At 37.1% G+C, this 13573-nt stretch overlaps 1 protein-coding gene across 1 annotated transcript in view; it reads left to right on the forward strand.

The window, feature by feature from the left end:
- Positions 1–13573, forward strand: part of THADA (THADA armadillo repeat containing) — a 153776-nt gene that overhangs the window by 43641 nt on the left and 96562 nt on the right. The window contains exons 26-27 of the mRNA XM_062490364.1: positions 6330–6419; positions 7795–7926. Coding sequence (XP_062346348.1) covers positions 6330–6419; positions 7795–7926 — 222 coding nt within the window. The remainder of the gene's footprint in view (positions 1–6329; positions 6420–7794; positions 7927–13573) is intronic.

A 13573-nucleotide genomic window follows, 5' to 3' on the forward strand; every position in this document is an offset into this window, starting at 1 on the left:
TCTATGATTTGTGACCATTGGTCCTTTCTGTACCCTGCAGCTACTGCAAGATGATTATTAGCTCTCTAGTCTTTGATTTCTTCAAGTGGTTGTGGGCTGCTATTAGATCTACCCTGGACCCTCCTCTTTGTCAAACAGAACAAGCCTAGCTCCTTCAGCTTCTTCTTCCTGGGGATCTGCTGTAGGCCATGCCCATCTGAGCAGCTGTTTACTGGACCCTGTCTTGTGTGTTCAAATCTCTTCTAAACTTTGCAGCCCAGCATGTGACGGAGGATTCCCTGTGCGGCGTCACCGATCTGCTGCTGCTTTTGTTCTAACGAACACAGTCCTCCGTGTGGTTTGCCCTGAGAGCAGAAAGGATGTACCCTTGGCTCACACCGAGCTTGGCATCCACTGTAACCCATATATTTTTTCTCTTGGGGCTGTTGGTTTGTGAGCCAGTTGGTTTTCAGTCTGTGCTGATGCTCAGGATATTCATCCCGGCTGCAAAATCTGTAGTTCCGTGAATTGTTCTCCTTACTACCACTTTTGAATAATTTCAAATGTTATATATTTGCTTTTGTAGTTGTATAATACTATGCTGTTTTGTTGTGTTGTAAAATACAACATACAATTATCCTTTGAGTCAAATATAGTAAATTCTTTGAATTTTGCTTCCCCTGTAGTTAGAGCTTTTCTGTTTTCTGTGCCTATCCCTCTGTTACTTTCCTGTCACGGCATGTAGATGATTGTCATATAATTTAGTCCTATTAAAGGAGCAAAAACTTAATGTAGTTCTTAAAGCATGTCTGAAATTAGCTTTGGTCTTTACCATAACCTCAGCATAAATCAATCTGCCATACCTTTTTTCTTGGTGTTTTTTGTGTAGTTGAAAAAAACTCATTTCCCATTTATTTTGAGTTTATGCTTCTGAAATCTATCTTTGTTAGCATGGAAATATGTTTCCTATATTTTGAGACAGCATCTAACTATTTAGTAAGTGATAAGGGTCAGGGAAAGAGTACAGATGTTAAAACGGGCAGCTAAAACCTAGTCTAGTCAGGTTAGCCTAGTAAAGTTGCATTGTGGGATTTTTTTTTTAAGTCAATGATATAAAAAGAAGCAAATATGTAAAATGTATATTGTCTATATAAAACTGTCATTTTGAAGAACAGTTTTGCAAAAGTCCGTCCTGGTTTTCGAGTTCTTTGAGCAGCAGTTGTCCTTGCAATGCCAGAAGTAAGTTGGGTTCTGTTTCTGCATTACTTAAAGGATCATCTTTGACATGTGCTTTATGATTCCTGTGTAAGGATTGGTATCACACAAGTAGATTTTACAGGAAATAATTAAAAATATTTCTGTAATGTCATCAAAACTGTATTCTTGGTCCTGGTCTAAGTATGTCTTGTCAATACTTTTTCACATTCCAGTTCTATTTTTTAATTTTTAAATAGAGTGTTATTTTCCCCTGTCAAATATCCAATCATGCATTTGTCAGCTGACGTGAGATGTTAGCAATATTTGTGTGTTTCTAAAAGAACACCAGAAACCCTTGCTGCCTGCAGAAGATTGTCTGTAAATCTCACCTATGCTATACTCAAATATGAACCTATTTGCTGCAAATGTTCTTTTACATGTCAGTTACTAAAAACAGCCTACAAGGTTATAAAGATTTGTTCTTCTGAAAAATAAATGAAAGAACAGAAGCAGGTAATCTCAGACACATGTCACGGTAAAATGATATGTATGCCACAGTGTCACAGCAGAATTTTAATCTCCTGGAGTGTTCTCTTAAGTGTACAGCACCGTTTTAAAAAGTACACTGCAACATCCATAGTTTTATTCTTAAATGTATTTTTAAAATGCATTTAAATAGTCCATCCACCTGATATGTATAAAGGTGGAATATTTTATTAGAAACACATTAGTTAAAGAAACATAGATGTTAACCCTTGAGTTGTGCAGCACCAAGACAAACTGAGACAAACACAATGTGTAATCACTGGAGATGTCACAGTTTTCAGCAGCGTTCATGAATTGGTTCTAGAAGTTTGATGTTACTGATATCTCCACAAGCAAAGCTCATGAAAACTTTGGAGCACAAAATTCTAGGCTTAATTTAAATCTCTCCAGGTTCTGCTCTGAATAGTGATAAAGCCAAAGAACTGGTGCTAAGTGAATGGAAGAACTGCTGACACTCAAGAGTATAATGAGGGCTTTTTCAGAAAAAAAGTAAAACTGATTTTTGCATCTGTTCTGAAGAAGCATTATCAATACTCTAAGCTGTGTATCATGCTTAAAACAGACTTTCCCTTGAAATCTTATAGACTTACAGTCTGCTTTGAGTTTTCCTGTGGTTTTTTCCTTGTTTTGGTGGTTTTTGTTTTGTTTTAGTTATTTTTTTCTTAATTCACTTTTTACCCCTATCACTAGTTGGTATTTTGTAACATAGCTGTGATTCAGTTCTTTTCCAAGTGCTGATTGCTATTAAACTCTGTCCTTCCTATCATCGCATGCCTTCAAAGTAACTTCTTGCCGGTTGATGTGACTTCTATATTCTGTGAAGGATTTTTTCCTCCCCCCGTTTTGCCTGCTCTAGGATCTGTTAAGAGGAGGAGTTTGACTCAAGGGCACATGGGGACTTGTTAGGAGTGGTGGGTGTCACTTGATTCCATATGACGTGGTACAGAAGATTGCTCTGTATTACTGTTTCTTGTTAATGGAACATCTTTTCAGGTGGGGAGAACTGAATGAGAATGGCAAAGAAACCCCTGTATGTCTTTCTACATAAGCATTCTTTGTCAGTCTTTATTCTGAGTGCTAAACCATCACTGTTGTGTCTAGCCATCAAAATGAAACCTTTTGTGAATGGGCTGTACTCTGTCATCTGATTTGCGTGCAGAAATGCTTGCATGGAAAAACATTAACATTCTTAAATTGGAAACTCTCTGAGACTTAAATATTGCATCTTCTTAAGTACTGCAGTATTCTGCATGTATACAGTTCTTCAACTTATTTTTGCAAGTGAATTTAGGAGGATATGAGTGCTTCCATTAGTTTCTCTCTCAGCTTTTCTACATCAAGCATTATTTTAATTCTGTACTTGAATGACATTTTACACTGAGGAGAGGGATTTTATTGTAAACATCATCAGCCCATTGATAACTTCTCTGTTTCATTATTCTACTTCCTCTCTCAGTAAATAACCTTCTACCAGTTCATTGCTTGGGTCTCAGTAATCCCATTTGAAATTCTGGATTGTAAAATTGTGCTTCTTTAAGTTACTAACAGGAAGAAAGAAATCACTGTTACAGAGTCTGTGGTTGAACATACTGTTAAAGATGATCTCTGAAGCAATATAAAAATACTTTTAGCTGGACATGGGATAAAATAGTAGTAACTTAAGGTTCTTCTCAGTTACTTCTCTTATAAACACATTTTAGGGGGAGTAGATGTAAAATCTTGTGATCTGCAGAATGTTTGGTTTAAGAATTTAATTATGGTAGCTCTGTTGCCAAAAATCTGTGTTTGAACCATGTCAGTGACTAATGGGAAGGCAGTTATCTGTATTTTTAATTTAAACCTATTGTTTCCTGTCAGATTTGTTATAGAGTAGGAAGAAAATGTTTGTTTCATGAAGACTGTTGGCAGTGGCTTTTGGGTTGTTTTGGTCCACATTTACTTGATATGTTCCTTTATAGATATGTCAGGGATTTGTCTTCTTTTAAAGATATAGATAGCTTATTACTTGTGAAGCTTAACTCACATTTGTGTGCATGTGAATCTTTTGTATCTATTGTATCATGCATGAATCTGTTTGTATCACTAGCATGCATGGGGTGTATCTCAAAGTGCTGGTATTTGTTGTTCAAATGAGTATGGTTTTTGATGAAATTAATATATAATATCTGGCTTAGTGTCATAAACAGTTTTGAAGAGCAGAACCATTATACTTTTTTGTTGTTCCAGTTGCAGTTACCGTATACAAATAATTGTGTGTACATGTTTCCAGGAGCAAAAAACATGGTTGGCATTAAAAAAATGAAACACCTAAATTCCTCTCTTCCATACTGTCTAGCTGTTTTGCTTCCTCCTTATTCCCAGTTGTGCATCTCCTTGCCTTGACATCCCCAAGTAGTTGATTCACACTTAAATTAATGCTCTCTATTTTAAGCACACTTTTTACTTTTGCAGCATTTCTGGTAATGTGTAGTGTTTCTTGTTTCCCCTCTGAACTGGAGGCCCTTTAACAGTCTGCTCAGACAGTTGTGTCTCCTTTTTTCTGAAAATGCCTGTGGGCATCTCTGTAGTTACTGCCTGTCAGTAGTTTTGATTAGGCTGCCTTCTCCCATCAATAAGCTCTGGAGCAGTAAAGCAAGTAGGAAGTTATGTGGGTTATATAAGTTACCCACTTCAGTAGTTGTAATTTTCTTTTCCTGTCAAAAGGATTTATGAAACCATGCTAATTGCAAAGGATTTTGAGGCTTTGTAAGGATATTAATTTCCATTATTTAATATTGATTCAAATGTGGCTGCTGAATTTTTAGTACATTAAAAATGGACCTGGTTAAAAGTACTTGTGAGGTGCTACTTGTATGTAGTCCTCTCTTAAATCTCTAGGCAGTGGCCATCCATTCCAAAGGAAACTTCAGCCCAGTTCTGCTTTTGCTTATAGCACTCTGTAGCACGAGAGATGGAGATGTCACAGCGTTTTTGGATAGAACTTTTTATTTTTAAACACAGTTCTTAATGTGTTACATAGGAAGATTCAGTAGGATGTGCTGTTTGACCTGATAGGTCTTAGGTTTTGTGCTGTTTCTGGCTTTGCGTCTGCAGTTTGCTGCATACTATATGTGCAAAAAACTGAAGTAGTTTTGAGGATACTGTTAGAAAAAAATTACATGGGTGTCTTCTGCTTGAATAACCAGTTATTATCAATATTGATGTCTTTCATCTGTCCTCATTAGTGCTTCAATTTATATTAATTCACAGTTTTTATGATTGCATGTAATTTTAAAATCTGAAATCTTTTTTGTAGCTATAACAGCTGCTGCAGAGTCCTTGCTTTTAATTCCAGCAGTTCACTGTATTGTATATATATTCGCAGAATTTTTCTTATATGCCTTGGGAAAGTTTCCTGTCCCTCTTTGAACATTTGTTTCCACCTAACAGTCTGGTTTTGCTGTGTTTATTCTGTGGCCTGTGGCTAAGGCATGTTATGTTAGCTGAGTGCTGGAAGGAGCTGTGCTGATGTTTGCCATGTGCTCGTTTACTCGTGTGTGATTTTTTTGTCTGCTTATTTTTACACGCATTCAGTCTTGCCATCTCATAGTGTTATTTTTCCAATCCTGGATCTGTCTGCTTATTGGAAGCTTTGCATTGGAGTCATGGTAACATGGAACATTTATCTTGGTTGATCTTTGTGGCAAGCGAACTCTGCAGTTGGCTTTGTTTTTCTAAATGATGGCCTTTCATTTATTTATTTTTAAAGAAAATCTTTTTTTTTATCTGCATACCATAGGTGTCTAATTAGACCTTCCCAATGGTAGCATTCAAGTGGTTCTTGCTTTGGTGATGCTGAATGATTTCATATAAACCATTAAGCCATCCTTAATCTGATCAAAAGATTGTAAAACAAATACAGAAGATTTCTACTTATGTCTTTTTAGCTTGGATTGATTTGCTGTTGCAGCTTTAACTGTGCCACCATACTGGTTCTTGCTGGGGATGAGTTCATGAGGTGTTTGTACATTGCTCTGTTTTAAACGTGGTTGTTCTATCTACAGAAGCAGAAATGTGGGCTGCAGCATCACTATTGCCACATGCTGGCAGCAACACTGTGGAAAGAGGGCTAATGCAATCTCAGGCTCTTCTGCCACTGCATTTTACAAATCTTTTGTGAATTACTATTCTGAGGTGCTCTTTAGTATCAGTTAGCTGTGAATATCTGTTAGTACATGTCCATTAAGTATATTCTGTTTAGGACATGAGCTATGCTGAAGCAAGTAGTCTCTTGTTCAACCAGAATATTGTTAAAATAATGTCAGAATTTAAACTGTTGTATCTTTTTAGTGTGATTAAGGGGCTAAGATCAATTTTTTCTCAGAAAAGCCTAATGACAAAGTGTTAGTGAGCACACACAGACAGTTACTTAACTTGTGTAAACTACACTCTAGCACCATTTTTCATGAAAACATTGTGCCCTAATTGGGAATTCATTGTGTGTGCGTGGTTCTTTCACCTCTCCAGCTTCACTGTAGCATCACAAATACAACAAATAAACTGGTAATTTGAGTGTAACTAATTACTGCAGAATGCTAATTATGACTCTTCTTCATTTGTTTCTGCAGAATGACGGGAAGGGAGTTTTTCTCTCGGTTTCCCAGCCTTTATCCTTTCCTTCTCAAGCAATTAGAGGTTGTAACCAACACTTTGAACAGGTAAGATAATGTCTGAGAAAACTTTGAAATACGAAGTGAAGTGAAAAGGTTAAACTGAGTTGTCACATACACACCCTAGTGCCATTGTATACATCAGTGCTTCTTGAAATGATACAGTTGTTTTTGCTAAGGCTTTTTCTTTTTACTTTGGGACATTGCATCAAGTCTCTGAAAACTGAACTACTGTTGACTAATTAAGACTTGCTGTGTTTTTAGGATCAGATGTTAGGGAACTCACATTTTTTCAGGGAAACGGAACCCGGGTGTTTGAGTGTCTCATATTTAACAATGAGGCTTCCCAGCATGTTTAAGTGATACGGGGTCATAGGCCTCCAGTAACGCCACATGAACACTTTCCAGCCTGTGGCACACTGACTCTGGGGAAGGTCCTTGATCTTCTTTTAAAGACTCCACAAATGGTGGCTGAGAGCTACAATTTGATCAATGTAGATTATACCATTTGGGATGACGCTGTTACCTCCAGGTTCATGAACTTTCAAAGTAAACCAACCCTGGCTTTGTTTTTTCTTAAAATGCTATGATATAAACCGTGGAAGTTGAGCAGCTGATTTATGGGCGAGGTTCATCTGACTTTAATGGGCCTAAGGTGGACATTTGGAAGCAGGAGTTTCACCAGTCATTCCATGTTTTGCAGTCTCTGCTCTAAGAAAAGAGGTTGTATATATTCTGCACAGCAGTCCGCTCTACCTGACGTTATGAAAGGTGACAGTGTCGTCACTGGCAATTTTTGGAAAGTTTTTCAGTTGAAAAAGATTGAAAACTGCTGTCTGAAATGTTGGTCTTGAATACGTTTTCAGAGTGGATTAAGACTTGTATCTTATTATTAGTTGTTAAATCAAAAAGTATTGATTTTAACTGGTTTTTCTGATTGTTTTTATTATATGAATAGTAGATCCTTGGAGTCAATCACAAGAACTATTCTTTAATAAAATGTGTTATTTACTAACCACAGATTTCCTTTCGAACTGATAAAAGTGCTTTTCTTAAACCACCTTTCTGTAAGTCAGCTCTATTCAGTTTCCTGGTTCATAGAGAAACATTATCTATGCAGGTTTTTAGTGGTATTTAAAAATGAAGAGAGCTCAACCACATTTGGGAATAAAGGGAGGTTTGGAGTAATGTGGGAAAGTGAAGGCAATACAGCCATGAGTGTCTTCATTAGAGTAGTCCCCGGCAGAAGAACTGGATGCCATATTTGATTCCAGCAGGGTTTGCACTCCTATGTAATGATCAGCCTAGGATAACTCCTTGAACCAGAGATGCAGAAGGCTTTTTTTTGTGGGGAAGAGGCTCAAGACTAGCATGAAGGAGGATGCTTTTTTTCACCAACTGCTTCTTACACCTTTTTATTTAGTGAAGCTGAAGAGTTGAAAATTCATCCAAGCCTGTTTCTTCTGCTTTTAATCCTGGGAAGACTGTATCCATCTCCAATGGATGGCTCTCATTCGGCGCTCAGCACAGCACCGTTTGTCCCCTTTATTATAAGGTAAGGTGATTTTGCTGTGGTTTCTTATGTGATGGGAGTTCTGTGAATCTTCAGGGTTGTTTCTTTTTTTTTTTTTTTTTTAATACAATGGCTTTTTAAGCTTCTCTTCAGTTTTAATCCTTATAGGAAAAATTGCTGTTCATTGCTTGGACTTTCCTATATTATTAATACTTGTTGTGGAGAAGTAGAAAGGATATTGATTTATGCAAATCATTGCATGACTTGTTTGTAAATCCTCATCTGAAAATGCTGTTCAGTGTCACTGCTGCCTCCGAGATTAAAAGTGATGAGTTTGACAGATTTTAGCAAGATTTGCTGCACAAGTTTCTGATTGGTTTTTTCAGTCCCGCAGATTGTTTGTTTGCAACACATAAATGTAATGTCTAATATGTAGATTTGTAGATGTCTGTATGTATCTCTTTCCATATCCACCCATGAATATATGTAGTTAGATAAAGGTGGGGATCTGTCCTCTATCCAATTTGTTTCTAAGATGACTTTTCAAATATACAGTGTAACTTTCATTTATATGGTGGTTACAAGAAGATATTCAATATCTATCTGATATTTTGCTACTCTGTATTCCTTCTGTTTGGGATTAGGACCCTCATAAGGGAGCCAGGGATATGGAGGGTAGGGAGAAATGAGCATCACCAGTGTTTGAGAGAAGGTCTTGCTATCTCTTTGAGAGCTTCAGGTGCAGTAGGGTGAGAAACTTGTGTGCTTCATCTTGCTTGTCTAGTAGTGAAACTAGACAAAGTTGTTATCCTAAGATATTTTAATTTTTTTGAACTACTGTTTATGTTAGAAAATAGCATCTGTCTGCTTCTTTTTCACAGCAGATGTTATGTATCTCTTGCCTTCTATGAAGTTCTATGAATTTTCAAAAATAATTTTTTTCTGAAAGGAAAAAAGCAGTAGTAGGAGTTTTTAAATACATTGTATTTACCAATTAAATATGTTTGGCTTTTATCTGTATCTGAATCTTAAATGCTTTTTAGGTAAATGTTTAAAAATATTTGTTAAATTAATAATTGGCTCTGTTTTGATGCCTTTATTAATGCACTGGGGAATGCTTGTTTTTGGTTTGTTTTTTAAAATGTAATGTTTCAGCATCATTTTGGTTATTGTTAATAGATTAACTTTTGATAAGCTTTTGGTTACAGCTTTTTATTTTTGTCTGTTTCTGTTATGACCACTACTTTTTGCAAGGTACATATATCTGCAGAATAACTTTTCACACTTAGCTAGCTTTTATTGAGGTTATTTAAATTCATTAAGAAAATGTGGGGGGAGAACCCCAATAAAATCTTTAAGCTAAGAACCTGGAATAGTTTAGAGACCTGTACTGTTGGACCTACTTTCCTTTAAATGTGTCCCTAAAGAGGAATGATGCAGCAGATAAAGGTGATGTTTTCTGCATTTCCTTTCCATTGATTTTGGTAGTAAATGCTGGATGCAGGTGTAAAACTTGCGTAAAATTACTGCATATTTGTGACAGAAAGTTGTTGGTGGGCGTACAGACATGCATTTTCTGTCTCATTACTTAGCACAGTATTGAAATTTTTAGGGTTGCCAAGGGACAAATACCAAGGATTCTGCAGAGGCAAATGTATTTATGATACAGCTCAGTGTGTTGTTACTGGCTGTATTTCTGTCTACAGGTCTTACACCCTTGTTCTTTGAATACTGTGACTGTTTTCTGTTCATTCGGACTGCATTTGTTGGAATATGCAGGGATTATTTGTCTTGGTAAAACAAATACATTGCTATTTACTCTTCTGTTTCCCTTTGTATTTTTCATTATGCAATAGCAAATTAACAAGTGTAAAAGTGTTTCCAATTCATTTGGTTGTTCTTCAGAAGGTGGTAGCGAAGGTTGTTGTGAAGTAAAGGATTAGAGAGGATCAAAGAGAAGGTCTGGTGCCCTGTGTACCAAGCCATTAAATTGTGTGTATCAACTGTTTCTTTGAATTGCTCAGTGCAGGGTTGTGTTCTATAACATCTGCATATACATATAATTATGTGGTAGTCCAATGCAATTATAATATGTAATTGCCATGCCTTACCATGAGATTTTTGTTTAGGATGGTGTACCCGTGTCAGGGAAGGATAGATGTGGTACGGAGAGAGGGAGGGTGAATGTGGCCCATAGCTGGGCTTAATACCCCTTCCAGGGCTGAGCCTGCAGTGAAGTGGCATTCACTTGTTACACTGAGAAGATGAACAGAATATTGTTTGCAAGCAAGGGAGCAGTTCTGTGAACACAACTGGGTTGAGCAGAAAGAATTCAAGATGGGCTTTTGAAGAGTTTCACTTAAGCTCGAGTGGAATTTTCCATCTAGTGGGAGTAGAGCTGTGGTTGCTCTGACCGTGCCGAGATGAATTGCACAATATGAGCAGGATTAAATGCTGCAAGGACAAATCTCAATCTCTGTGCACATAGTTGTTACTCCCTGCTGAACTAGGACATTTGATTACCTATCTGCAGTTCCTATTAAGCTATTTTTCCCCCTGCAGATGTTTTATTTGGAAGAGAACACTTTGATTCACAACTTATTACCTCACTTTTTTTTAAGAGCTAGATAGGTCTGTTTTAATGGTTACTTTCTAAGATGAAAGAATGTACAGCATGTTTTTGATTAACAAGGGAGGTAATCGGGAGGTAATGTTTTAAGTATGAAACAAAAACATAACCTCCCTTTTGCCTCCCTCTCCCTTTTTCAAAGACCTGTAATCTCTTAAGAATGATCTAGAATTGAGTTACCTTATATCCTCTCCTACCATGGCATTGACAGAGTGTTTGTTTAGTTTTAAATGTTCTGGGCTGAACGCTCTGAAGGGGTAAAATGGGTGTTGCTTTATTAACTTGAATACTTTTTCACAAATTGAAGTCTAGCTCTGTTTAAGAGTCTGACTTTTTAATCTTTTAGAAAGTTTTCTTTAAAATTAGCTTTAAATTGTCAAACAATATGAGGTTTTAAAACCTTGTTGGATGTGTGTGCCTTGGCTTCCCCTTGACAAATTCAATTCAATTTCCCCTTCATGAAATTTCCTCTTTAAAATTTCAGCAAATAGACAGATGTCAAAGCAGTGCTACTTCTAGGTGTATGATGTTGCAAGGAATGTGAACATCTTTCCATGGATTTGGCAGAGTTATGAAATAGGCACTGTTTTCTTGGACAGAATGTTGTAATCTGCAGCATGTGTTCGTGCAAGATGGGAGGAGCTGAATTTCCAAGCGCCCTGATGCTGTTTCCAGTCAGGGGCTAGGGTGGGTGGCAGTGGGCAGCACTTTACAGCTGTACTCTTTCCCCTTCTACTCTTCTCCATCCACCACTCTGGACTGACAGGGTTTTGGTTTTGCACTCGAGAGCTTGTATAAGAGCTTGTTGATGTACGAGGATAATCACTGTGACTGTTAGTTAATGATAGACACTGAGCTGCCAGGAAAACAAACCCATGTGTGGTGAGGAAAAATTTTATGTGGGATGAAGCATTGTCATTTTTTAATTAGAAAAAACTTAAAAAGCCTGGAACCATTCCTGGCAGAGTGTTTAGGGAAGGAGAGAGAAAATTCTTATTGCCTGTGAGTTTTGGAACTAGATTGATCTGGGTTTATTGTAGGTTCCTGGTAAGCAGAGCAGATGACCATGAAATCTGAGGCTCTCTGTGGGTGTCAGTTGTGTCTTCCTATTTCATAAATGTGATAGAGCTCATCTCTTAAGGAAGAGGACTCAGATGTAGTAGTATTAATATTGCAGAAGGTAGTGTGAATTTAAATTTTCACCAATCAGTAATGTTACTTGCTTGTAGGTTGTTCATTTGAGAAAGTTACTCTTTGTTGACTTGTGCCTATAGGTTTGATTGCTCTGTATTGTGTTTAATTATGTTGAATTATATCCGGTCTGTCAGGTGGCTGGTTCTGTTCCACTGTAGCCATGTGACAAAGTCTGTATGGGCTTCATGGGAATGGGTCTGGGGTGAGATACAATAATAAAAAACCAAAATTCAAATGTAAAATCAAAAGTTTCTGTGAGACTTTGCGATAAATCCTAAATTTTAGATTTAATAAACAGCACAAGAAGCAGGCAATTGGTGAAGTTCTAGTACAAGATCTCCTCAATTTGTTTCAGAAGAGCTAAGTGGAAATAATTAATGAATATATATTTTATAAGCTGAAATTGCTGTTTATATAAATTTAAATGCAGATTAGCTGGTGTTTGTTTCACTTCACACATGTACACTAATATATTTGGGTTTAGTACATCATCCTGCATTTGACTTGAAAGCAGCCATCTGATTTTCTGTAGGCTGAGCACTAGTACCTTTTGATAAGTGGCCAAACAAGGTAGCTGGCTCTGCTAACTAAGTGTGCTTCCTCTGTCTTTCTCCACTTTTCCATGTACTTTAGTGTGGCATGGCAGCACTAGAAAAATTAATATTAGAACTTCCCTGGTTTCAGCTGTCATTTCTGCAAGACTTGGAATCTTACCAGGGGTCTGATAAGAGAAGAACTTCTGTGGGAATGTATTTTTGTATTACATTAAAAGAACTACATGTGTTTGTTGCAGCCTTATTGTATTAAAATAGCTGCTTTTGATTACAGTTGTTTATGAAAACATCTCCCTGAGTTCCCATATCAGTTGCACATCTTAGCAGTCTTTGGTCTCTGTGTTTTTTTAAATTTGTTTTTGGTTTTTTTGAGGTTCCTAATGTTTGTTCAGTATGACCGCTCAGCGTTACGACTGTCTGCAAATGCTGCACTATTTGAAATCCCTGTGAGAGTGGGAGCAGGCTCTGACTCACTGGAATGCCCTGTCCTTCTTGAGGAAGCTCATGGGGCTGACCCGTCATTGCTAGATGAAGACAGATACCCTTTTTATTATGGGCAAGGTTCCCAAAACATGGGCTGGCCTAGATACTTGGAAAAAAGCAGTAGTGTGTTCCCCTAAAGCATACATTGTTTATTACTTTTTCTTATATTAAATCTCTTGCCTGACATCTAAAGTGGAAATTTTACATAGCTAGGAGGGGAGGAGGAGGGAAGGACAGGAATCCATTTCTCCACTGAGCTTATCACTAATGAATTGGGACTTGGTCTTGCAAGTCTCCCATTTCTACTTAGTCTATTCTCTGTGCAATCCTGATTGCATCGTGATTAACACTGATCTGTAAAAGTATTTATGTGTCACTGTAAATATTTATTAATGAGAAGAGTGTTGATCTTTTTCTTCGTTTTACCAATTTTAAACAACAAGTTATAAACAGGCTGTAATTTTTTCCAATTTGATTAATTTCAAATTATAGTGCTAGAGAAGAATGCAAAGGACTTGACTGGCAGTTGGCTGCTCAAGACCCCTCTGATCTACTAAAGCTCTATTCATGTTCTACATTCTTTACTATATTTCTGTCTTTCCTCTGAAGCTGTAGACAGTTTTGTCATATCCAAGTGGTGCTGATGGGAAATAACACAACCCTTAGGTATTTGTTATTAATTTCTTATTCCAGTTTTTGCTGTGTTCATCAGTCATTGGCAGATTATTGTCTGAAGCAGTTTAGGAAATACGCACAAACTGCAGGGAGCTGTCGGATTCATGGAAAATAAAGGGTGACATCTAGCAGAGAGGTATTCATGAGCACTGAG

The sequence above is a fragment of the Cinclus cinclus genome, chromosome 3, assembly GCF_963662255.1.
Source record: "Cinclus cinclus chromosome 3, bCinCin1.1, whole genome shotgun sequence".
NCBI classification, from domain to species: Eukaryota; Metazoa; Chordata; class Aves; order Passeriformes; family Cinclidae; genus Cinclus; species Cinclus cinclus.